General features: G+C 50.3%; 1 protein-coding gene across 4 annotated transcripts in view; it reads right to left on the bottom strand.

Annotated features, from left to right (window-relative positions):
• The window catches only part of JADE2 (jade family PHD finger 2), a 78,853-nt gene that overhangs the window by 34,291 nt on the left and 18,259 nt on the right, over window positions 1–26,303 (bottom strand). For all 4 annotated transcript variants that reach the window (XM_080352928.1, XM_080352926.1, XM_080352925.1 and 1 more), the window contains 2 exons: window positions 23,083–23,240; window positions 4,389–4,558 (listed from right to left, as the gene is read on the bottom strand). In XM_080352928.1, coding sequence (XP_080209054.1) covers window positions 4,389–4,558; window positions 23,083–23,240 — 328 coding nt within the window. The remainder of the gene's footprint in view (window positions 1–4,388; window positions 4,559–23,082; window positions 23,241–26,303) is intronic.

Below are 26,303 nucleotides of genomic sequence, written 5' to 3' on the forward strand. Positions count from 1 at the left end.
AAAGGATGCGGTGCGATGGGGGTAGCCTCGGCTAAGGACTCCCAGTGCTGCTGCGTGGCAGGCAGCCGCTCTCCAAGGCGTACAATTAATGGCAACCTCTGCCCCACGGAGTACATCTTCCCCGGGGTTACTCCACCGACCGCGGTTTATTCCACATCTACTTGACCAACCTCACCTCTGCCGAGGGAGGGATCATCTCATTAGTACACAGACATCGCTCAAGTATGCAGTGATGAATTCCCCCCGGAGCTTCAAAAGCAATAAATGTGACCTTTGCATGTTCCTGCCATAAAATACCAGGAACACCTTCAGCTCCCAAGATAGAAGCTGTGGTGGGCATATGTGAGCAGCATACACCATATGGATTAAGTCAAGGCAATACTTAGAAACTTCGACTCTGCCTTCAGCAAAATTGATTCCGGCAATGTTTTTAGCAATTTCTTGAGGATTTTCTGTGTATTTATGAAGTGCCGATCACCGCAAACGTATCTTTCAGCCTAAGTCTTTGAAGTCTCTCTAGCCTCGCTCTTACAATAGCTTTGGATTTAGTGGAAATCAAAATACAGCATAAAATGTTAATATAAAAATGAAGACTTACGGCACAGCTCCTCTCTAAAAGGAAAGGTCTGTGCTGCCTGGAGTGGCATGTACATAAATCTGGGTCAGGGTTTCATTCAGACTTCTTCAGATCCACTTTTTTTACTATCTCATATTGCAGCAGCAACAAATAAAACATTTAGGTGTGCTTAAACATTGATCTCACCTCTAGCACGCAGAAGTTCCTTAAACAGTACATTTCTACTGAGCACAGTAACACCTATGGAGGCATCTTATCGGGGGGTGGGGGGGTTAAAACTATTTAAAGCCGGTTTACATGAACAACTTCTGCTTTTCAGAGCAGTTCCACCTCACTGGGAGAGGAGCCGGCAGAGTGCAGCGAGCTGGAGCTATCTGGAGGTTTATCTGATCTTGGTGATAAAATTCCATCCTTGGGGTGACCTAAAAAGGACTGGAAAAGGCATGTGCTATGTGCTACGTGGATCAACGCCGTGCTAACGGCAAAGCGAGATGGATGATCTCATAGGTGTTTTCCAGCTCTCCTCCCCGCGGCTCCTCAAGAGCCACTCACAGATCAGGCTCCTTCTTTGTCATTAAATATTTTGGGAATGACACATTGTGCCCCTGGACTGCCCAGTGACAACAGCTCAGCTAAACAACCACGGGGAATTTAAACTTCTGCATATCTTTTGAGGCTGGGAGATAACTCCTGACTCCTCTGAATAGGAGGAGAGGCTGCAATTCTCCAATTAAGTCATGTTAATGATCTCAGAGGTTAGCAAAGCTAGTTTAGAAATCTCAGTATGTCCAGGGCTTCTGTAAGAAAGCGCTTTTTCTGGACTCCCTTCAGACCAACCCAGGCAGGTGGCAACCTTCTGGGTTGGGTGGTGAAGGGCATCCAAATCCTCCCTGCACCGCTCCCAGCTGCACGGTGTCTCCCACACGTGATGCAGAGGAAGCGAAGTCTCTGCTCCGGCACAGCCCGGCAGGTGAGCAGCCACAGATTTAGCTTTCCTCTAGGTGCACCTGAAACCCATCACTTCCACAAGAAGGAAAATGCATTCCCTCAAAGAAACCCGCTGCCCGAGCAGTCCCGATGCCCCACAACCTTCACGGTCCAGTCCCCCGCTGTGGGGTGATGTGACCACGGTCCCACAGCCAGGGACACCAGCACCCACCCTGCTCCCTGACAGACCCCTGGCTCCCCACAGCCCCAGGGATGGGTTATTAATCAATGCCACATGTTTTACCTTTCCAGCCACTGGAAAAAATGCACTAGTCCTCATACTGCTAGAGAAGTGGGAAGGGCTAGAGGATGGGGCGAGCTATCTGAATCCTTTGGGCAGGAGCCATATCCACTGTGGATTTCACATGCCAAGTGCTGGTTTTCAAAGCTTCTCTATCCCCAGCGCATTTAAGGCTCAGCCAGTAATTACACTTACAGAAATGGGCTGGAGAATCAGCTAACGGACAGTGAGGCTCTTTGCATTACCACTGCTCCAATCCCCTGGGATCGTTATTACCATCTGTAGTTGGTACCAACAGGAGGGTTTAGGGGCTTCGTCAGAGACCGTGGTCCCACCCAGCCCAGTGCTGTACAAACACCTCCTAAAGACTGTCCTTGAATAAGCTCATTGGCTGATAAACGACAAGGAGACAGAGGAAGAAAAAAGGCAGCTCACTCAAAACTGCACGAGGGTCAGCGGCAAAGCATCGCCTGTGCCCTGACACAGAGTCAGGGTGTGCTCATGGGACACAGTGATGTCAGCCCACCCGAGGAACCCAGCTACCAGGGCTATATGGCTGTGACAATGCTCAAGCTCCTCTCCTAAATCCAACAGTCTACCAAGGCAGCCCCGCTGGCAAAGCCACCTCTCTCCCTCAACACATGCAGGTTTGGCACATGCCAGCCCCACGGTGACATCCTGCTCACAGGGGACAGCCAGGTCCCGGCTGGCCTGGGGCAGGAGCATCCCTGCCCCAACAGCACCCGCCTCATCACAGCCTTCCAGTTACCCTTCAGCATGGGAGCTCCACATCTGAAAGCCATTTAAGACATTGCGTTTGTAACCTAATACTTTGAAGATAAATGTAATAAAGTGAGCCAATTTTAAACCCAGCTGGATAAGCCAAATCTCTGCCTGCTGCCTTTGCAGAGACCTACAAAATATGTACAAGGGGGAAGTGAAAACACAGACAACCCTTCTCTGGAGCCCAGAGACAGCTCTGATGGCCACCCAGCTGTGGAGACGGTGAGGGAAACACAGCAGGAGTTATAGCTAAAGCACCGAAAAGAAGGATGTCTAGTGTGGTACAAGCTGGTTTCCTGATGCAATACTGCAGCTGGTCAGTGTTAGGAAGGGTGGATCCTTTGCAAGGCACTCAAGCAGAACCAAACCACTCGTCTTTGCCCAGGAGCACCCTCTGCTCTGCCCAAGGACTTGACTGTAGCTGCCAGTATCTCAAAACCTGGCTGTGCTAACGACAGAGCTGAGGCTACTAATACAGGACCAGTTAACGAGGGCAAAGCTGACTGTGATTTGCTAGTGACACTACAGACTCCACAACACCAAGATTACAGGAATCCAATATATAGGATATGTATAATACATAATTAGCCAAACTCTAAAAGCAGCTTCTACAACTTTCTCAAGGTCCTGGAGACTGTGGTAACAAAATTTAGTTGTAAATGATGAGTACATCATAAGAACAGAGATCTGCACCCAAGATCAGCCAATGTGGTAGCCAACTTCTGAGCTTGTTTATGCTCCGTGTGAGCTTACTGAACTGAGTCTTACCGCAGCCGCACTGAATCTCCCTGCAGCTCTGAGCCAGCCGGCTGTGAGACTCAGCACAGCCTTCTGTTCAGCAGCGCACGATCCCGTCTGCTCCAGCACTTGAGAACGTACTTTGTCCCAACCTTGAAAGACCTTTGCAACAGGAAGTAATGCTTCATGTAGGCACACTTCAGCTTTCACCGACCTCACAAGGTGAATGTTTTATTGTGTTGTTATTCTTACCTGTGCAGCAGCAACCACACCACAGCAATCCTGACCTAACAAGGACTGGAAAATCCCTGGCCAGTCTGGCAGAACTACACACCCACGTGCCTGTGCCAACAAATCTGCCCAGCAGACCATGCTAAGCACTAGTGCCAATAGTCAAATTCCAAGTCCGGGTACTTGCACTCAACCAAAATGCACTAATAGATTTTAGGAATGTGCAGTGATACAACAGCAGTGATGCAGGCAATGTTATGCTGTTATATTTAAAGACACCTGGGAAAGGAGAGACAACCCAGGACCAGGATTTCTGAGAATTACACATTTGACTAGGAAATCCTCTTTCCTCTGACTCCATCTGCCCAGTTTGCTACAGTTGGAGAAATGTTGGAGAAATGCTTTCAGATGTGGGCAGTCAAAGGGAGAGGAACCAGGCTCAACACACCCATCCTGACCAACACCTCCGGCAGCACAGATGCTGCAGGGATGTGTACAGGAGATAATGATGGTCATGAAATCAGAGCATGGTCATGAGTAACCTGGATCGATTGGTTCTTCTGCACACCACAGCCCTGCTGCACAGGACATGCTGCACTGGCCCTACATCATCTGGTTTGCCCCATTCTTCTTGTACCACATCCCAAAACCCCAACATGAGTGAGAAGCACTGAAATGCACTCAAGATCCTGCACTGCAGCGATTGGTGTAATCTCTTCTAGAGAGTCTGAACAGAAAGGTCTTCTTCAAGAACTTCCGTTCCACATGATTACTTAGAAAGACCGAATGCCCATGCTGGGATGCCCAGGCAAGGATAAAAACAATGCTCACCCATCTCCTTGAGCTCCATATTAACAAGTTCCAACCAGCAAGCATCAAGCTCATCCAGGTCATAGCGGCTCATGCCTTGCAAGTAAGTCCTCGTAGCTTCTGAAATCTCGGAGCCAGGCAGGCTACTTGGTGAAACTTGTGAAGGCGAGTTCTCCAGCTGGGGTATAATTCTGAAAGAAAAGAGAGGTTGAGGAAGAGCTACAATGTGCAAAAGCATCTGATTTCTTGCCATGGAAGGTATGACCACACCATGTACAAACCTGACTCTAAGAAGGAACCAAGTCCAGCAAAATAAAAGAGGTTTTATGCACTCAGTGCTGTCTCCTGTGCTTCTGATGTTCTGAGGACCATGACTTGTACACAAGCACTTTCCCAGAGACTGCCAGTCTGGGCACCCTATATGATGGTTTGAGTTGGGATGGACCAAAACAAGCTGATTTTCAGAAAATGCTGAGCACACTCCAGCTGCCAGCTCCCCGTCTTGGGACCTCAAACCTGCAGTTTGCACTTTTCCCAGTGTCCCACAGAAAAGCAGCAGCACAGCTCCAGCATCGTGCCCGCTGCTGAGGACCAGCCCGCATCCCACCGCAGCACGGCACCATGCCCACTCGCCTCCGGCTGCAGTCAGGAGAGGAACGAACAGTCTGAGAACCAGGAATTTGGCTTCTGATGCTTTTCAGTACGAAGCAGCCCGTGCCCCACAGGGCTCCACACCGCAGAGCAGCCCCGGGGAAGCACCGAGCGGGCGGCTCTGCTCCAGGCTCTCTGCAGGAACACACCTGCTCAAGAGCTCTGCAATTCCCCCTCACAATCATGAGAAATTACACCATTTTTTCCACTTTGCGTGGCTCCTTTTCTTCCTCCCGGCAGCAGCTTCCTACGTGTTTGAATTCCCAAGTCAAATAACTCGACCTACGGCTACAGCTACTGGCAGCAACCTCATGTTGCTCCTCCTGACATTAGAGAATTGTTTCTCCCCATGGGGCCTCATGAGAGGCTCATGCGGGAATACCACATCAGGGCAGAAACGGCCCATTTGGGAGAAATAATACCCCGTCCTGCCTGTGAAACTGGGAAATCTGATGTGGTAAGCACATGCAAGCACAGGACTGGGGCTGTTACCGAGTGACGCTCTTGCCCGGAGCCAACGGTCCTGCTGGTGCAGTGGGACCAACACATCCTTACTCCATGGTTGTGAAGCAGCATCCCACACCCTCAGAGAGGCAGGATGCATCCAAGCCACTGTATTAACATGGGGATAAGGCTACAGCAAGGGCTTCTGCTCACCACTGCTGTCTCAGCCATGCTCCCACCCCGCTCCTTCTACCCGTCAGGCAGGAGGGTGGCACGTGGGTGCCAGGTCTGGCACTGCAACAAACTCCGCACCCTGAAGAAGATGAGATTCTGCCCAGTGGATGAATTTAAGTGCAAAGCTCTGCCCTAGTTACATTCAGAAACATGAGCCAGCAGCAGCTGAATGCCTCGTCCCCGCTCTGCCCTGTGCACAGTGCTCAGCAGGAGCACAGGTGTCTGTCGAGTCTCTCTGGTGATCCCCAAGGACGGGAGGAAGCCCCAGCTCTGCCAGTGCTTCCCCGCTTGCCTGGCCCAGGGCCTGACTGCAGGAAAAACAAGTTACAGTTTGGTGAGCAGAAGTCACCCAGCTTTGCTCGCTGCCCTCCCCAGTGATGTGGCAGCCTTGGCCGGGCTCTCTGCTCCAGCCCCACGGCACCAACGTCAACCGATGGGCTCACACTGACAGCCCAACCCAGCATGGGTCCGTGGCAACTTTTCTTTACCTACAGCAATAGTTTTTCCATTCATCTATGGAAATTAATTCTTTACCTGAGAAAAATTAGGTCCAATGGCTATGATGGTCCTAAAACTGAGAGCAACAGTGACTCCCCTATCCACTGATTCCTCATAAGCAATTACTGCTAATTTATTGTTACGATGGTCCAAATACTGACAGCAACAGTGATTCCTCCAGCCACCGACTCCTCACAAGCAATTACTGCTAATTTACTGGAATACATCAGAGACCAGATCCTGGTCCAGGGCTGTGCAGATGAGATGCCCAACCCCACTCCACGCAGGCACTGATACCCCAGAACACTGTTTGCAGGCAGAGTGACCTCTGATTTAAAACATCCTCCAGCCAAGCCCCTACGAGCGAGCCCCACGTTTCAGGCAGGCGTCCTGCTGTCTGCCACCACAGACACCTTCAGCACTTCAGTGCCATGTCCACACCGTGCTGGGCAGCCCTTCGGCAAGCTCAGCAACAGAGAACATCCCACGGTGGCCTGTGAGATGCGTTCTGAGCACCCTGCAGTCGCAACCCCAGGGGTGGGGAGAGGAGCAGCCTGGTCTGCTGTGGACTCCCCGCACAGAAAGCGAACAGGCGCTCGCTGTTAGCTCTTCTGCCTTTTCTTGGCAACTCGGCGGCAACACGCATGACACTTGCCATGCACACGTCAACAGTGTCGCGCGTAATGACATGCAAGCAGAGGACGAGCTGGAAATGAAAAGCAGGCTGTGCTGCCAGCTGCCAGATCTCTGCAAAGTTGGGAGCTGGAGCTCACTGCAGTATTTGCACAGCTCACGTTTCCTCCCTGAAATACCACCTCCCGACACAAATGTCAACACAAAAAGACTCTGCAAAGAAACAAACAAGTAAACAGCAACCGCTGCAGCATGCTGTCCCTTTCCAAGCAGCTTTTCTGCTGTCCAAAGCCTGAGGATCCAACCCTCCTCTTGCACCAGCCTATTGGCCCCTGTCAGACTTTTATCTGCCTTCTGTCCTGATACGTAAGTTAATGTCAGAGTATTGCATGCCTCGTGCTCCATGATGTGTCTGGGGCAAAGCCATCATGTCCATCACGTAACCAGCTGAATCGTGGTACCAGATGCTTCAAGGTCTGTAAGTGCCAGGGGAAGAAATTTGTGCGCAGCTGCCCTCAGGAAGGGGACCCTGCCTGCCTTGCCCAAGGAAATCTGTAGCATGGCAGGAAAAATAAACCTGGAGTTTCTCCAAACCCAGACACGTAGTTTAATTGCTGTCCTCTGCAGTCACAACCACTGGAGGCACTTCTAGAGACACCAATGGGAGAAGCAACAGCTTCACTGCTCAGAGAGAGAAATGTCAAGAACAGAGAGGGAAACAACAAGAACATTTCCCTTACTTCCCCCCTAAGTAAACAGATAATGAAGGTGTGCCTCAATGCCCTGAGGACATCTCCAAATTTCAGTTCAAGGTCTGAAAATCACGCCATGAAAAGACAGCTGTCTCCAGATTTTAAACTGAGATCACTGCAATCTAGGACAGGGCTTGAGGATTCAGTAACGTCTATATTTAATGCAAAGACCCACTGGAAGCTTGGTCCAGATCAACCCCCTGACCCACCTGCAGCACTTGGTTAAACATCATGTCCTTGCGGCTTGCAGGTGATCCAGCAAATCGCATGAGCATGTACAGCCATCTCTCCTGCCCCGAGGGGTGCAGAAGGCTGCCAGGTGCTGGGGGCTCACACAGGACACCCCAAGCAGGACATGATGCCCAGAGGCATGCAGCCTCCCAGCAATTCCTGGATTTGCTTTGGTGGGTAAAATCATGTTCCTAAAGCACAGCCTGTTCCTCCCTGACACATGCTAACATACCTGCAAAGAGCTTCTTGGTGTACAGATATAAAGATCAATGACTGCAGAGACAGTTGCCTTGGGCTAGGAGAAACAGTGGAAGGAAGAGATCCTACAATTTAATAAAAGAGAGCAATCCTTTGGAAAAACCCATGCCCTGATTTACAGTGATACAGAGAACAGACCATGCTGTGCACCCCTCCTCATCTATAATAACATCAAGAAAACTGGAGTCTGGAAGGCTGTGAGCTTTGTGCTGCTTTGTGCTCTGCACTGAAGCATGGACAGAGACAGAAGAAGAGAAGAAACCACCGAAGCCACCCTGGCCAGCATCTCCTGCCCTTCTCCCGCTGGGGTCTGAGAGCTGGGGCTGGCAGGGACATCATCAGGGCTTTCCTTGCACGCAGGAACAGGGTAGTCCCTTTGGAAACATCCACATTTCCACATAGTTGCTGAGTGTAAAAAGAAAAAACCAGGCTGAATGATGATGATGTCTGCACATGCACCACCAACTCACACAAATTTGCAGTGAATTTTGCATTATGTACTAATATTCTCCACACCCCAGGTTTAGGCATCAGTAATCCCATAGGAATCAACCCTTCCTTCTCATTTCTAGTCTTGTTTTCTAGTCTTCCTCTCCTATTCCAGCCTCAGGCGTGCTGGGGGAGATGCAGGACTTCCTACCTGCTTCAGGATGCCCACACACCGCCCAGGGTGTGGGTCGTGGGAAACCAGGGATGCTCACTGTCATGCAGCATGTGCCCGGAGGAGTCTGGCAATATGCAGGTACCTGCTCAGGGAGATGATTTTCTAAAGACTGGTGAAAATACCTATTCCTCACCTTTGGCAAGAGCCAGCAATGCAGTCGTGCTGTGCCCTGGCATCTGCCTCAGCTTGGGAGAGCACCCAGACCTCCTCCTGCTGACGGCACTGACACGCTCCATTGATTTTTCCTTTCTCAGAGCGAAAGCAAGACTCAAGCTCTTAATTACCTCAATTACCTGTTTTCCCGTTTGCCTTTATCTGTATTAAAGGGCTTCTGTTGGCTTGTTTAGAAAATTTCCTCCTTCTTAGAAGAAGTCAGGTGAACAGCAAAAGGAAACAGCAAAAAGGAAATTAATTGCTGAGGCATCGGTGAGGCTGAGAACCCACTGTCCTGGTGGGGTCATCTCCTGCACAAGCAGATCTCCACAGCACAAGAGGAATTTCACGTGTCTTCGAGGGCTTTTCCCATTTTGCCCGAGTTTTGATGCCTTCGTTATTCATTCCTACGCTCGATGGCGAGACACGCTCAGCCCCAGGCTGTATCAGCTTCAGCATGCTCCAAATAAATGGTGACAGCAACACATGAGCATCCCTGCAGCCAGGGACCCTGTGCAGGGCATGACCAACCAATCCACCCAGACTGAGTCTGCATGAAAAGCAAGAAAATGCTCCACAAGGCCCCAAACCACCGCTCCCAACCTAAACTAGAGCAAAAGAGTCTTGGGTAGCAAGGAACATGTTAAGAAGCATGTGGATAAGGCAAGACGGTGAGCTTCTGAAGCTCTGTGATGTGCAGGGGGTGCTGAGAGAAGGGACAGTATCGTGTGTGACCCTGGGTTGGGGACAGAAATGGTCGCAAGGTCAGCGTGGCTCATACCCCAATGGGGAATGTCTCAAACACCCCAGAATGGGCAGGTGGCAAGAGGATAAATAACACCAAAGCGGGAACCATTACAGGACCAAACAGCATGGCCTGAAAGTTCATCAGTACAACATAGGTGCATTACAGAGAATCATTACTCCATTACAGCAACACAAGCGTCTTCTTCGTCTCAAAAATTTCTTGAAAAATTCAAGCAGAAATCTCTTTGCTGGACCGTGAAGTTTTACTCGCGTAAACAGCCCACTTCTACTCAAAGTAAAAAAAAACCCACACTGTGCTACTGAAGAACACAGTGTGAATGATATTCCCTGAATGACACCGTCCTTGGGGAAAAAACACGGTCCTGAGTGCTGCCAAACAGCTCAGAGCGCCACAAGGTGCCTTGGCCCTGCCAGTGCTGTTCAACATCCCCACCACACCTCAAAGTGACCCCCAGAGCCCTGCTCGTCCCTTCAGCCCCTACAGCGGAGGATGCGGTGATGGGCAGGACAGACTTGCCCCGCTGCACAGAGACACAAGGGCTTTACCTGCATCTCAGCACCATCACAGAGCACCCCAGCACAGCAGACCCACAATCATGAGATAAACCGCGTCTCAGTGACCCACAGCACATCGCTGCCACCCCAGTGACCCGAGATGAGGCCAACCTGTGGCCTGACGTGACTCATTTCCCAAGGAGGTGGGACCACACGCCTTCCTATCACACCTACCAGGACTGGTGTCTGCTGGTGATGTGCCACCGCCGCAATGGTCCAGCTCTCCCTGCACCACCACAGCAAAGCATTACAGAGGCAAAGCCTCCAAGAAGCGCCAAACGATTTGCAGAAGCTCTACTACACTGGAAGAGCATTTATTCCTTAATTTATCCATCCAGCCAGAGACAGTGCATCTAAAAAAAATGTATCAATCAAGGGTTTATTTAAAGGAAGAGCTGAAAATTTGGAGCAGCCTGTAACGCACAACAAACCTCAGGCCATTAGTCTGAAAGTGGGTCTCAAGCGCACTTGAGGAAAAGGAGTAAGTGGACCCCAACACTCTTGAGGATCACATCTATCCCTAGAGAGGATTACATGGTAATAAAATATACTCAGCAAATTTCCACGGTTAATCATCTCTGTAAACTGAATGCTTCACTTGGCTGAAAGGCAAAGGCATTTTTTTCTATATGCTCCCTTTTAATTTACTAGATAGAAATAATTAATCCTGTGTAGTGTTTCTCTTCTGAGAATACTTAATTTTATTACAACGAAGACTTTAGTCAGTCATCTCTACTTTACCTACGTTACAGTCTAAATTAGTCTTGTCCAGTGTCCATAAATAAATCAGCTTAGGAAAGTCAGTGGAAAGATAACTCCACCAGCACCCGTCAGCCGATGCTGATACTGTTCTTACCATCAGCTCTGCTCGCGGGGGAATTCTCCTGCGGCACTCGACAACTTTGAAAAAGGCAGTTTAAAGGGATGATTTTCATTTTCTGTTTATTAAACTAGTATCTAGCAGGCCATGAGGAGCAGATGCCCAATCTTCTTATAAACTTAAGCTAATAGATTTTACAGATGCTATTGCTCCTCGATAGTAGAGCAGAATTTAAGGTGTTAGAAAAAGAGCTGAGTGGCATAAGGGTGAAGGATTGGGGCTGCAGAGTGGTAGACTGTCATAGTAACAAGCTGCAACCCACATGCAAGATTTTGGGACCCTCAAGGTACCCATGCCCAGATTTACTGACCATGTTACACGTACTTATTCACTTTCACAGCTTCTAGCAAAGTCTGTAAAACCATGAGCCAAAAACTATACTCCCAAAGCTGGGTTCAAAGAAGAACAGGAATGACAAGAAGGTATTAAATAGGTTATATTTTAAATTAATGAGTCTGATGTTCAGACTAGCAAGTAAGTGGCTGGAGAAGTAACCTAAAAGCATCTCTAGGATCCAGGTCTCAGTGCTAACGGATGCCTGTGCACTTCACCACTCCCTCCTTGACTGAAGATGCTCCAGGTCACATCAAGATCACCTTGGTCATCAGCACAACATGCTCAAGAGCTCACAGCCCTGCATGCACCCCGCTATCACCCCAAAACCAGAGACATGGACCCTGCAGGAGGGACCACTGGTACCCAGTGTCTGACAACATGTCCCTGAGTGATGGAGCAGAGAAAGGGCTGGAGGTCCCAGGGAGGAGAGTGGTGACACAGTGCCTTGGCAGGCCACTCGCACCAGAATCTTTTATTCAAAAACAAATTAAATAGACAAGAACTTCAACAGAATTAAAGCCCCATTTCTAGCTGGCACTGCGAGGACCACTTTGTTCAGAAAAGTAAGAATTTGCAGTATTTCCTCATCAGCTGTTGGAGCCAAAACCCCTCAAGATTTGGCAATGGCCTTTGCAAATCCACAAAAATTCATCTGTACATAACAGAGCAACTGCAGGCACATGGCTCAGCCTGGGGGCCAAAGGTGGGTCTGGAAGGGGAACCTGCAGTGGCTGGCTGGTCTGGTGGCCCTGTCTGCCACCCTGCCTCATGCCACTCGTAGGCTATCCTCATGTCGGGGGCTGTAACAAGCACATTTCTAGCCAAAAAAGTTGACGGAGTTAACATAACAGCAACCCTTCCCTTAGACATCCACGCTTGAGGAAGCAGCCCTGTGTAACCACACGGTTTGTCACCACTACTGCTGATGTGGGTGATGGACGGCTGGGCTGGCACCACCCTTGGGTACAACCTAAACCTTCACTAAAACGGTTGTCCCAAAATCCTACACGGGCAGTAAACACTCGGTTCAGCTCTGAACCCTCATCTAGCTTCTTGCTGCTGTTTTTGGAGAACAAAGCAGTCGGATTTGTCCCTGGGAGCATCCACCAAGCTCCACTAAAAGCAGCACTTGTGCCCAAAAGGCAGCCCCTGACTGCACAGACACTGGTGGTCAGCACTCAGTCCTGCAAAGGTCCTTTCGTGTTACCCGAGCGGTGCTCGGGAATGCTCAGGAAGGGGTTAACGCTGCTTGCAGCCGTGTCCTGCCCTCCGGGTACCAGCAGCCAGTGAGTGTGGCTGCGGGTGATGTAATGCTGGGTGGCTGCGCAGGCTGCACCCCCCACCCCTTCTGCACCTGCCATGTCCCTCTTGCACCCCCATTTCCCCTGCACCCTTATCCCTGACACATGCTCATCCTTCCTGCACCTGCCATATCTCTCCTGCACCATCACTCCCCCTTGCACCCCCCTCCCTCCTGCACCCCCTATATCCCTCTTGCACCCCCACATCCCTCCTGCACCGTCATCCTCCTTGCACCCCCCTCCCTCCTGCAACCCCCATCTCCCTCTTGCACCCCCACATCCCTCCTGCACCCCCCATATCCCTCCTGCACCCCCCATCCCTCCTGTGCTGGAGATGTGCCAGGGACCTCAGGATGCATCAGGGACCCCGGCGCCCTCTGCCAGGCAGGGACCAGCCCAGGACAGTGTGGCTTATCTACCCCCTCCATCCCTTTATCTGTTGTTTTTCCCAGCTGAAACCCACTCAGTGCTAGCCAATGAATACGAAAAATGATCATTATCAGCTTTTAAAGCATTTCCACTAATCAGAGCGCATAGTGACCGGCGCTGGAACCCCAGCACAGCCTCGCTGCACTGTGAGCACATCTCGGCTGGGAAATTCCTTTTGAGTCCGGGACTGCCCAGAGTCTCACTGTTTGGGTTTGAAAATGCCCTTCTGACAATCCCGTTTCTGTGCAAAATGTTAAGGATGGGGTAGGGTGGCTCCTCACGTGCTGCTGGCAGTTTAAGATTCATATAGGCAGGTCCTGGAAGCTTTACAGAAATGCAGCTGAAGCTCCAAATTGCAATGAATAGGTGCAATAAGAAAAATGCCCTGTTTCCCCCCTCCCTCTAAAATCTCCGCCAGTAACATCCTGTAACCAGAGTGGGTCCTTCCAGGCTCCTGGAATAATGTGATCCTCTAAGGAGAAAGTGATTCACTCTTCTTTGATGTGATAAAAAGAGGAAAACAAGTGAACAGGAGGCACTAAACAGCCATCTTGTTAAACCCAGACAGCTTTTCCAATTTCATTTCTGAGCTGTTTATCACCACATAAAAAGCCTGATACTCAGCAGACTAGATAAAGCCAGAGTGTGGATGTCCCTGTCTTTCTCACGTTTATATTCCAGCCTAAATCTCACCAAGATTTAGCTCAACAAATAAATTAATGAAGTCTCAACTCCGGTTCCGTGCCCAGAAAATAATTTGGATGTAGACCGGAGAAGGGACCTGGTAAAGAAGAGGAGAGGACGGGCACCGTTCCACAGCGGGGCTCATCTGCACATCTTCTGTGCAGAAGAAAACCAGGGCTGCAGGGACAAACAGCCACGGCCAGGCAGTGGTTTGCTGGTGGGCTGCTTGGAACAACAAAGCGCAGATGTTTTTCTGGTTGACTAGACAAAAGCAGCATCTGGCCTGGGAGCAAAATACACACAATTTTTGATGCTGTGCAAGGATCTTTCTCATATTGCTTGCCCCCTTTCCCCTCTGCACCATTCAGCTTTAACAGCAGCATTGAAGGCCATGGGGGGGCTCTGACCCACTGCTGGGAAGAGGCAAAACCTGCTCCTTGGCTCTTCTGGCCCCGAAATACACCAAAACATGGCAGCCCCCTCCCCGGGGCAGCTGCGGAGGATGCTCAGGCAGCATCTGCTTCCCATGGGCGAGCAGGACAGAGCCAGCACCAGCACCCATGGGTGCTGCTCTTCTGATCCCTGAGCACCACCAACCTACCTGGTGGCACTTTGGGGACCAGTGCTGCATGCCAACCTTCCCTAAACTCAGCCAGCAGGCCACTACTATTCTGCTCATTTCCATTTAAGCAAAATATATCTTGGAATTGCTACTAGGGAAGCCAGGGACGCTTGAGCATATGTTTTCTAGATATAAAAAGACGAAAAATGATGCTTCCTTGTGTAACTTAAGCCAAACTACTAACATTAAAGCATCTGGAATTAATTATCTCAGCCAGATAGTGTTTCCACAATTATTTCAGTAACACAAACAGCTCCACTTGCATCCACCTACTAACAGAGAGTGGAGACAGAGGCTGTGAGCGGCAGCAGCAGCTCTGCACCTGCCCTGCTCTGAGCAGGATGGGAGCACAACCCACAGCACATCAGGAATTGGCCAAAGCCCCTCGATCCCACTGCTAACGGCGCTGATCATCAGCAAGCTCCAAACACAGGCATGGGCACAAAGACGACTACTTCTGTGATTAGCACAGTGCCATCGCACAGGTCTTCTTACACAAAACCACCCCAGTGGAAGCAAATCTTTGAGGAATTTGAAAAGGGAGCATCCAGCCTTTTTTAACATGTTTTGAGTCACTGCACTAACGTTGAACCCTGAAACGCATGAGAACAGTTTTGGTGCTGAGTCACCCGAAGCGGCGCACAGCCCATCCCACAAACCCAGGAGGGATCCGTTTGCCTCCTGTACCATCCCCATACTGCTATACAGCTACGCTTGTTATGCTGCATTTTCCCAGATCTTCTACAAGCGCACTGAATAAAAAAACCTACCAGCTCTTCTTCACCTCACCAAGGTCCCAGGAACATGCTAAAACTCACTTTCCAGCAATGCAGCCTTCACCTAAATTCAACAGGATTATCCACAGCGGCACCAAGAACTGAGCAGCTATTCCCACTGCCAGGCTGTCCTGGTCTTCCCATCACTCTGAAGAGCACTTAAGAGTAATAGTTTCTTGTATCGTTCAATGGGGACACAAGGGGCACTAAATCACTAAGAGGTGATTTGATTACTGCTGCGGTTGCAAGCAGCAGCAATCAGATCTGCTACGGTTCGCCTGGCTATACGCTAAATTCACGGTTCTGGATGGAGAGCGGAGGTGATGGAGTGAGATGTGGAGACTCCCAAGGCTGAAGCAAACTGGAGTCTGTCCCAAGAGCCATAAACCTCGTTACGGGGCAGCAGGAATCAAGCCTGCTCATAATATACATTAACTGCTGAAACACACTTGATTTTCTGTGTGCTTGATCCAGTATAAACCACAGGCATCCACTGGGAGGATTAGCAAACATTTAAAATAAAAGTCCAAGTGGCTGGGTACTAGGTAAGAACATCCTGGATTAACACGTTTGCCCGCAGCAACTAATAAAGGTGAGAACTTGCTGAAAGCAAGATTGTAAACCAGAAATAATTACAAGTAACAGACAGAGTAAATCAGGCTTATTCCTTTGCAAAGCACTCACAGGCACCGGACACAATCTAACAACCCTCTACAGCACCGATACCACCTTTTGCACAGCCCAGACCCTCTGAAACACCCAACTCCTGCTGCTGTACAGGTGATTCACCCCATCCCAAACGACAGATTTGAAAGATGGGCAGCACAGACCACCCAGCAAACAACCCGTCCCCCCCCGCCACTTGCAGGGACAAGGGCTGCCTGAGCAGACACCACTGGAAGCCTCCCCTTCCCAGCACAGGGTTGCAGAGGGAACTCAGGGATGTCACAGTGATGGGGTTTTTTTGCTGCCCTGGATCATTGCCACCGGCCAGCCCATCCTCACCGTGACCAGGCGTCACCCCGGGGTCTCTGTGGGCACACAGAATGTGCAGGCAGCGTGTTCCTCTCGCTGCACTTCCATGTCCCATGGCTTGTGATCTCACCACGCAGGCCTAGGGCAGCTGGGATTTTTATTTCTTTTCATCAGAACAGTCTCAGATGTCAAAAGGGAAGCATACACTTGTTTCTGAAGCATACTAGAATCCAGGCATATTTAAGGGCAGGCAGGCACAGAATGGGAACAACTGACCCAAGAAACAGCCCTTTGTAAGATCGCCAGCGTGCCACCTGCAAGCCCGAAACTCACACATCTTTCACAATGAGCTGCAGGGAAGGAAAAAACAAAAAAACAAAAAAAAAATTAAAAAAAAAAGAAAGAAAAGAAAAAAGGATCATGTTAAAAAAAAAAAAACAAACCTCTGCTCCAAAAGATACACAAACTGCTGCAGAATCCTGCCTGCCCCTTCTGCAGCAAAGCCCAAGGGAAGCTGCTGATGAGTCAACAGCCAGCCTGCATCGCCGACCGAGGAAAGGAAATCCAGTCTCAACACTTGAGAACAAAGTGTGCTGGTTCATACAGTACATGCTGAGAACGAAGCCTTGGAAAGCCCTTCCCCAGGCTGGGAGCCGGGCAGCTGCGAGGATCCAGCCTGGCCGCCATCCAGGGCTCCCGCTGCCGGCAGAGGCGAAGTCCAGGCATTGCTGGGATGTTCGCATCGTGCCGCCCCGCTGCTGGGCCAGCCTGGCCGTAGCTCCTCAGTGCTACCACACGTCACACTGCAGCAGAGATTGCTCTCAGGGGTTTTTTCTCCCTTGGCTGCAATCGCTCCCTCCCTGTGCTGCGTGTTCTGGATGCAGCATCCAGCCTTGCCAGGATGAGCCAAGGCATCTGCTCACTGGGAGCAGAAGGGAAGAAGGGCAGGGACATGTCCCAGTCCTACACTCATTATTGGTGTACCAGTATTCCTGTGTTTCTCATTCAATGAGTTAATTCTCCTTCCTGGTCCAGTACATGCATCTCCAACACTGCTCTCTGTGAGCAGACCGGCTCTGCATCTTTCCTCTTGCTCCCTTTTGCAATGATTCTGGCACCACAAAACCACAATACGAACATTTCTGCCAACAACTGTGCATCCTCTCAAAGAACTGCTGGACCTCCTGGAGATGTTGGGGCAACTCCTTATGGGACTGGAGTCCGCTAAAGAGCAACACCGCTGGAAGAAGAACACAGGGCAGCTCCACATTGTGATCCAGGCACAGCCAGCCCTGCACCTGCACCAGCTCGGCATATGCCCAGCAGCACAAAGAGCTGCTTTACCTGCCTGTGTAGCTGTTGGAGGAGAGGGGACAGAGAGGACCTGGAGGAGGACAGGACAGTGACGCAAACACCGTGCCGACGTGGCAGCCACTCTCCCTGCAGCATTTGCGCTGGTGCCATCGCCAGGCTGGTACTCGCAGAGGTTGTGCCTTCCTGTAGCCACAGCACTTTCTGTTTTCTGTTAAAACAGGGCCACTGCAACGATATAAGTATACATCCGCAACGCCAAGAATATCTGGGAAGCCTGCCAACAAAAAGCAGCCTTCCTGCTCGTCCTCCTGCTGTGGGCAAATTCACAGGAAACAGAATCTACAGCACATACTAATGTGGCTTAATGCAACATCCAAGAGCCACCTCTAGATCCTGCCTGCATCCCTGTTGGCCTGGGGAAGGAGCCGCATGCCAAAAATGTTAAATCATTACATGAAAGAGGAATTAAAGCCTGTACAGGTGCATAAAATCCCACATAGGTGCTGCTGCTTTATGGAGTGATGCTCTGCTGAGCGAGCTACATGTGATGCCTTGCATGGCACCACCAAAGCCACCAGTGGGTAGGGACAAGCCTGCATCTGATCCCTGCACACCTGCTGTGCAGAAAGGGCTTCACAGCCTCCTAAGAGCATCCAGGGCAAACCAGCAAGGCCCCACTTTCCTCTTGGGTGTGTCATGGTGTGACTTGAGGAAGACAAAGCTAATCTAAACCTTCTCTTTCCCATCTACAACAGGAGGGGTGTACCCGCAATCTGGATGCTCCAAGACTGCTGCAATTACTCTTCCTGCTACTTTACCTTGTGTAATCCTTAAACTCAAGTCATGCTGAGATGCTCCAACATTGCATCCAGCACCCAACAGTGCATCAACACCAGCCCAAGACTTTGTACCTGGCTTTGCCATGGACTGATGGTGGAAATCTCTGTGCCTCAGTTTCCCCATTTGTAAAATAACTGCAGAGCTCACAGGAGTCCTATAAGGTTCATCTCTGGTTCTGGAAAGCCAGAGGAGATCCTCCAGCTATGGGCTCTAGCAAAGGTGGGACATGCTGTCATCACTGGGATGCAGTGACATCACCACCCACATCCCAGGGTGGGTGACCTGGAGATACACAGGCAGAGGAACCTCGCCTCAACTCCTCATTCCCTTCCTCTCATCCGGCTGCAAAGTGGCTTTTCTCGCCACGCTGGAGCCCTTCAAGCCTTGGGCAATTCTCAGGCATGTTACTGTCCACAATAAAACCCTTTTTCAGCCGTGATGAGTCAGAAATTATTGTGGAGAGGAAACAGCTGATCTCTTGTGCTGCCTGAAGACCCTGGTGTGCGGGTGGCTGGCAGAAGCATCCCTGCTTCCCGGGACACCCAGCCGAGAGATGCTGCACCTCTTCCCCCACCGCCTTCCTCGCAACTGCACTGCAATTTGTGCTAGCCTAGAAAGGACCCTCTCCAGTTTAAGGTGGCTCTTAGTGGAGGCATTTTGAGACAGCAGCTTTCTGGGGAAAGCATTCCTTAAAATACAGCTCTTTCCTTCTGCCTCACCCCCAGCTTTTGACATTTTAGAGCTCCAGAAAAATAAAATCTCTCAAAAAAATCTAATTTTCAGCTTTGGAAGCACAAAACCTAGAGGCAGGGTGCGGGTAGGAAGAGCCAGTTTCCAGGCACCCAGGCAGGAGGTGACAAAAGCAGCTGCATACAAGGCACCTTTTGGAGGGCAAGATCCAGCTCTGGAGCGGGAAACAACTCTCTTTGCAGCAAAATGTGCTCCCTGCTGAGGGCTCAGCCCAGGAACCAGACCCCTGGCATCACAGGATGACAGGCTGAGTATGATTTTGCAGGCAGTTCCTGCCTGTTCTCCAGCTCCCGGGGATGTAGCAGCATCTCCCACCCTCCCTCTAGGAATTTCACATGGAAACGGCTGTCAGGAGTAACAACATCAGGACTGGATTGCCATGGGCATCCCTTCCCTGCTGCTGCGAACTTAACGGCAGGACACTGTCACAACCCTGCATTACACCTTTGAGACAGGGGAAAAGCAAAATGCTGCCCTGACAGTGAGAGAAAGCTGCAGCGAGGAAAAGTGAGGTGCCTGGCAGCTGCGGGGCTCCACATTTCCCAGTCTAGGAAAAAATAAGCGCTGGGATTTTTTTCAGCAAAGAATTCGGATTGCCCATGTCTGACACATGGAGGATCTGTTGGGTTTATATGAAATTTTTTGAGTGGTGGAAGAAGGAAAGCTTGGAAAGAAAGGGGAAAAGGGGTGCAGAGCCCATGGGGCAGCGAAAGCAGCAGCTCAGGTGGAACCAGTGAGGAACCTGCTCACTGCTGCTGGGATGGAGGTAGGGGGAATTAAAGCAGTTAAACTAGGGAGGTAAATGGAGTTGTCAGGCCTTTTAAGGCTGCACTCTTTAGGTAGATGAAATATAGCTATCTCTTGTGATACAATACTTGACATCTCTCCAAAGGAGGGCAAGCTGCAAGAGGGAGCTGTCTGACACTGGAAATAGGAGAGGGACTGAAGTCTCCATCTGTCCTTGGCAGCCCGAGTGCTGCTCTCTCCATCCCCTGCTCTCCCATCATTGATCCAAATGGGAAAACATCGAGGGCACGGATGCTATGGGAGGGAGAACTGCTCAGGAGGAGCACACCCGTCTCTGCTGTGCCTTCTGGTGTGCATGCGGAGAGATGTTGTCCTGATTGAAAAAAAAATCTGGCAGTGTCACTGCTTGTCCCCCTGGGATGTGCATCACGGCCACAAACCAGGTGCAACCATTAACACTGCTGTAAGAAGAGCTCTTCATTCCACTCAGATCGCACCAGCAGAGGCAAAATATCCTGAACAGGCTTCAGTCTGTGGACAAAGCCCTTCAGGGCTTTGCAAAGAGATGGTTCAGGCAGATAAGACACAATGCAGGACAGACAGACAGAGCAACAAGAGAGGAAAAACCTCTGAGGAAGCTCAGGCTGTGGGTAAGCAGCACCATCCCGCAGCAGCCCGGGAGGAGAAGCCTGGGATGAACCCGGCACATCGTAACCAGGAGGGGCTGCAAAAATCCACCTGGCATTAGCTGAAAGTGATGGAGCCACCAACAAGTAACTTTGAGAGGTCATGGAGAACAGGTCAGATTGCAGAAGACCAGAAGAAGATACACATTATCTGCCTTTACAAAGGAAACTTGGAGGAAACCACTGAAACGCATAAATAAGCAAACTAAATGAATGCACACGGAAAATAACCCGGCATGGGTTGGGACCTCTGTGGTGGGTGGATAGGAAAGGAGCAGATGGGACCCATCTCGGCTTGGCAAGGCTTCAATGCTGCCTATCAGGAGATGCTCGCCCGTGTTTGTGGGCTGTGCCGAGACCTCTGTGGAACCAGGCTTCCTCGCCCAGACACGGGTACACCCGCTCAATCTGCTGAGCTTCACTCCAATGAAAGGGAAGCCATGAACTCTTTGGAGAGCAAAGCTTGAAAACAAAATGGTGTGGAGGAATTGAAGAAAGAGCTGGAAATATTACAAGAGGCAATTCATCAGGATTATGGAATAGTACTGACCCTGAGAATAATCAGAAGAGAAAAAAAAATCCCAAGAATTAGGAAATTTTTCAGGAAGGATCTGATGGTTGGAGTGAATTCCAAGCTCAAGGTGAGTGGGCAGCACGAGGCTGTGGTGGTGTGTCTGATGACCCCCTCAAAGCCCACAGGTCACTGCCAGGCACACAGGCACATCCCCACAGTGATGTGAGCGAAGCCTGGAAGATGGCAACAAGATCGTTCACAACTCCAGGAAACATGACCGTTGATGGAAGCTCAAAATGAATGCATCTGTTTAATCTAGAGGAGAGAGAACTCAGAGGAGGCATGACAGCAGCCTGAACATTGTGAACGACACCGGGAGAGGCTGGTGTTGGAGCAGGGCTGTGAGTGGGGACCAGGGTGGGATGCGGACATGGGGGGATGACCCACAGCAGGCACAGCTTTAGCAGCATCCCTGCACAAGAACAGGCAGCACCAGCAGAGCTGTCCCGAGGTCCCCCAAAAAACCACAGGCTTGGAGAACAGCAGAGGGGCCTGCAGGCTGCCCTGCTCCCCAGCGCCCCTGGCTCAGAGGTGTGGGATGCAAACCCTCACCCGAGGGACAGCTGGGAAGCAGCGGTACACGGGCACCGCCAGCCCAGGCAGTGCCCAGCTATCACTTCTTGGCTGGAAATAGCACGAGCACAAGCGCCCAGCTGGGGAGCAGAGCACTCACAAGTCCAGACTGCGGTCAGCTATCAAAGACAACTAAAAAAAGATATTCCACACAGTTTTTTATTTCCCCTCTCTTCTTTTTTGTTTTGGGTTTGTTTTTTGTTTTTTTTCCCAAGGATTAAATCAACTCAACAGCCCCCTTTACAACTTCCCTTTTGATATGTTAAGACTCATTAAAGTTTCATTTCTTTCTCTGCTTTCCCCAGGGGAGGAAGGGGAGCGTACACAAAAGTTTACTTCAGAAGCGGGGTCGGCAGCTGCAGCAGCAGCTGCTCTTGCTGTGGGACGAGCGGAGCCTCCGCTGGCCCCCGCACCCTGCCCAAATCGCCCAAATCCCCCAGCACATGGCACCCTCCTGCAGCCGCCCCGCTCCCAGGCGCAGACCCAGCATCGCACCAGCACGACGCTTTCTCGAGCGCGGGATGCACACCCAGGGCTGCACACCACGGATCAAGCCGTGTGAGAGCTGCAAAATTCCTACAAACCCTGTGTGTTTCAGGGTCCCACCCCAGGAGTTTTAGGGTCCCACCCTAGGAGTTTTGGGGTCCAACCCTGCAAGCTTTGGGATCCCTTCCTGATCCCACCTGGTTCTCCCCACCGGCAGCACCAGCCTTTCCTCTATCGCCCTGGGATAATTCCCCACCCACAACGAATGCGTAGCAGCTCCCCCACATTTCTTTTCTGCCCGAGCAGCTGTTTAAGTGTCTATTTTAAAACTCAGTTCCCTATTTTAAAATAGCTAATGAGACACCGATCTGGGCCGACAGACATCGTCTCTACAAGGTTCAGGAGATGGCTGTCTATTCGTTGGGCTCCTTTTCCCAAGCCCTGAATCTCGGCATGCCCATCACGTTTCCAATACGCACAAATAGCTCAAATGGTAAAGAAGGAAGTTTTTAAGAACCAATTCCCGCTCCCCTGCTGTGAAATACCAGCGCTACAGCCACATCTCTCTAGATGAAGATGCGTCAACCAGCCAGGCAGAGGCTGACATTCTGGGTGGGTTCCTGTTGGTATTTTTTTTTACCATCCCTTTGATTTTATCAGTTCTTTTAAAAATTCCCTGGCCTGCCTGGCATGGCTCCTTGCTGCTCCTCGAGAAAAGCTGGGCACGTACAAGAAGCCCTTTGAAAAAGCAGCTGCCCATGGCAGGGTGCAGCAGGAGGTCCCCGGCCATCCATCCCTATGCAAGCCCGGGATCCCCTGCATCCCTTTTACGTGCTCTCCGAGATGCTGTGCACCCCACCGAGGCTGAGGGGACCCCACAGCGGGGACCCCACTCGCTCACCTGACCACAGGCTCAGGGATGGCCTCAGCGCTTGCTGGCACCTGGACGCCCTTTTCCCACTCCTGCCTCCAGGGATCAGCCAGGACGTAGTATTCATCAGGACTCAGCTGGAAGGAGTCAGGGATCTTCATGGCTGTTATCAGATCAGTACGGAAAACCTGCACCAGGAAAAACAAACACGCAACAGGGTGAATGGGTCTGGCAGAGGCTGCGTGCATGGGGAGGGTGCCCTGGGGAATCGGTCCCCAAGGGACAGTGCGGTGGGTCCTTGCATCCCCATGGGTGTGGCTTTGAGGTGTCACTTTATGTCACCTCCCGAGTGAGGTTTGGGCAGGATTTGGGGAGAACAATGTGCTGCAGGCCAGGCAGTGCCAAGAGCCCAAGCCCCACAGCTGTCACCCCCTCCTGGATCCCCCAGCCCAGGCAGATGTGGAATCCAGCTGCGGGGTGCAAGCTTGGCCAAAACAAAAATTAGTATTAAACTAAAGAAACAACAGGCTGCTTTCTCTCAGGGGGTCAGTGTTTTCAACATAGCCACATGAATGTCAACCCAAAACACCAAGGGATGTGCAGCAACTGCACTTCTTCATGTCCCGTCTTTCTGGGGGAAATGACATTCCTGCCATGAATGAAACTCAGAGCCACCTCATCGCACCAAGCACCTTCATGTCCCCATTGTGTCACCTCACTGCCCTGAGCACGACAGCCAAAAGCTAAAGGTACTTCCTGGGCCCTCGATTCCCCCAGCAGTGATTGCACACCAAGGAGCAAAAGGAAAAATAAAGCCAAGCTGGGTTATGCCAGAGCTGGAAAACATCTGACTAAAAGGTGATCTAGGGGTGCCTGCAAAAACATCCACAGCCAAATAACAGAGATTTTTACTGACCCAATAAACCTCCTGTGAGATGGACACTTGACCTCTCCTCTACAAAAATCCTCCAGCCCCACGGACACTGGACGGGCTTGTTCTCCATCTCACATCTGTCCCCGCAGAGTCTTCCTCCAATATACTACAATGAAAAACTCATTCCAAAAAAATTCCCTCATGGTAAGGTTTTCCTTCCAGAGGATTGCCTGACAGCAATGACTCGAGCAGTCCTGCCTCTTGCAGCATAAAAATAAATTGTAAATTAAAATAGATGATTTCTCCTCTCTACCATCTGCTATTACATGAAATAATAACCAACGGTGCCAGCAATCATGCCTGGACACCATCTCGCTCTATCCACTCCAACCCTGATGCTCCTGCATTACCTTCTGCATTACCGGGATGGACCAGGTGTTCTCTTCAGATGCTGATTAATCTGTTTGCAGAGTTTACTCTCCAAATGAGTATTGCTTTGTCAGAACCACAATAAATGATACAATATGGTTTTAGACTTTTGATACAAAGATAACATGCTTTGGAGAGTATTTGGGAAACCAAATCGGCTGAGAAGCAGGAAACTAGACATTAACTAAGACCACTGAGACCAGTATTTAGGTCAGTTTGTTTAATCCTCAGAGTCTCAGCTGCTAACCCAATTAGAGTTAAATACAATACATAAACAACCTTTTCCATGTTGGGACCTCTCTGAATTGTGCTGGTACCTTCCTCTCAATGCATCTGCTTGGAGATGTTTTTGACTACATCTATATAGACTTGATCTGAGTCGGCCAGACACAGCCTCAGCACATTCTTCAATAAACATAATTAACAGCCTACATATTACAGTCAGAATTAGGCTCAGCTTGAGAAAGATCAGGTTCCTTTAAGTCTCCGTGCGCTACAAATGCACAGTTAGGAATGCCACAGTAACCTTCTACTGTGTTGCCAGTATGAGAAATTTAGAGAAGATAAATAATAGTCAAACATGAGAAGGGATATGTGAGATGTCATAGTACTTCTAGCACCGCGTGTCTGTGTATAAAAATAACCTCGTTGTAGCTCATTTTCTAAGATACGGTGTACAAATACATCCTGTTCTTGACACCCTTGCATCGCCAGGGTCACAACACGGGCAAAAGGCATCTCCATTACCCAGTTTCGGTGCATGAGGACAACATAAACCTGAGCAAGCCTCCCCACCTCGGACTGCTCTGCTTTGCTGGACGCAATGCTCCTGGTGCCTGGACCACACGTGGTCATGGGCGGCAGCTGGGACTGGTGCCACCTCCCTGCTTTGGTCACCAGCACTGGGGCAGGAGTACCACAGCACTTCTACACCGCTCCATTTGCAAAACTGTTATAAAAAATACCGTTTTAGAGACACCTTCCCTCAGGATTTGTGGGCAAAACCAGATAGGAATGGCTTCTAAAGGTGCCGGGCACCCAACAGGTTTTCAAAGCTCCTCAAAATGGACCCTGCTGACATTTAAGTGCTCTCTACCTCCCTCTCTGCCAACTCAGTAGCCTCCCAAGGACAGCCAGGCTAGATTTGTGTCAATGCCCGGCCCATCACCTTCCTCCTACTGATGAAGAGGGAGACAGAGGAGCCCACACTGGTTGTGCAACCAGCCCAGGGAGGAGCCAGCAGCGATGCTGGGGAGCCCTGGTACCCCCAAGAGCTGCGATCCACGGGCAGGAAATAGCACAGTTCCATCTGATCCTCGTGTCACACGCTAAAGACATTTTGCTTTGCTTATAGCTATTACTCAGATAATTTCTTTAGTGCTTTCTGCTGTTTGCTGTGGTTGTGACTTCTGCAGTCCAGCATCCCACAGGCCGTGCATCCCCCACTGCTCAACACTGCTCTGAACAAGCAGGACCAGCCTCACTAACAGTTCACAACATCCTCAGCAGATGGAAAACCCTCCGGCAAACTGCCACAGGTACCTCGCAGCTTCTGCATTGGAAAACGCAGCAAGGGGATCAGCCCTCAGTATAATTTCTCCCCTCTGCGTGGTGTGGATCCCAGGCTCGTGTTTTCCTGCATTAAGTCTTCCCCAAATTCATCCCTTCTGGCTTTTCAGCTCACATTGGCATAGAAGCTTAGTTTTAATTTTAAGCCAAATAAGCACGATCGTATCTATTTCCCTGAAGATGATAAGGCACATCGCAGGCTGGATTTGCAATCTCACTACTTCATTTATTTAGTCCTTCTTGGAAAACAGATAAGCTTGCCCATCCAAAGGCAGCATGCACACCCGCACTTTATCACAGCAATGCCTCTGTCTTTTCATGAAGAACTGGAAATGCTCAAATTATTAACTATCAAAGCAGAACACTTTAGAAATGACAG

The sequence above is a fragment of the Nesoenas mayeri genome, assembly GCF_963082525.1.
Source record: "Nesoenas mayeri genome assembly, chromosome: 14".
NCBI classification, from domain to species: domain Eukaryota; kingdom Metazoa; phylum Chordata; class Aves; order Columbiformes; family Columbidae; genus Nesoenas; species Nesoenas mayeri.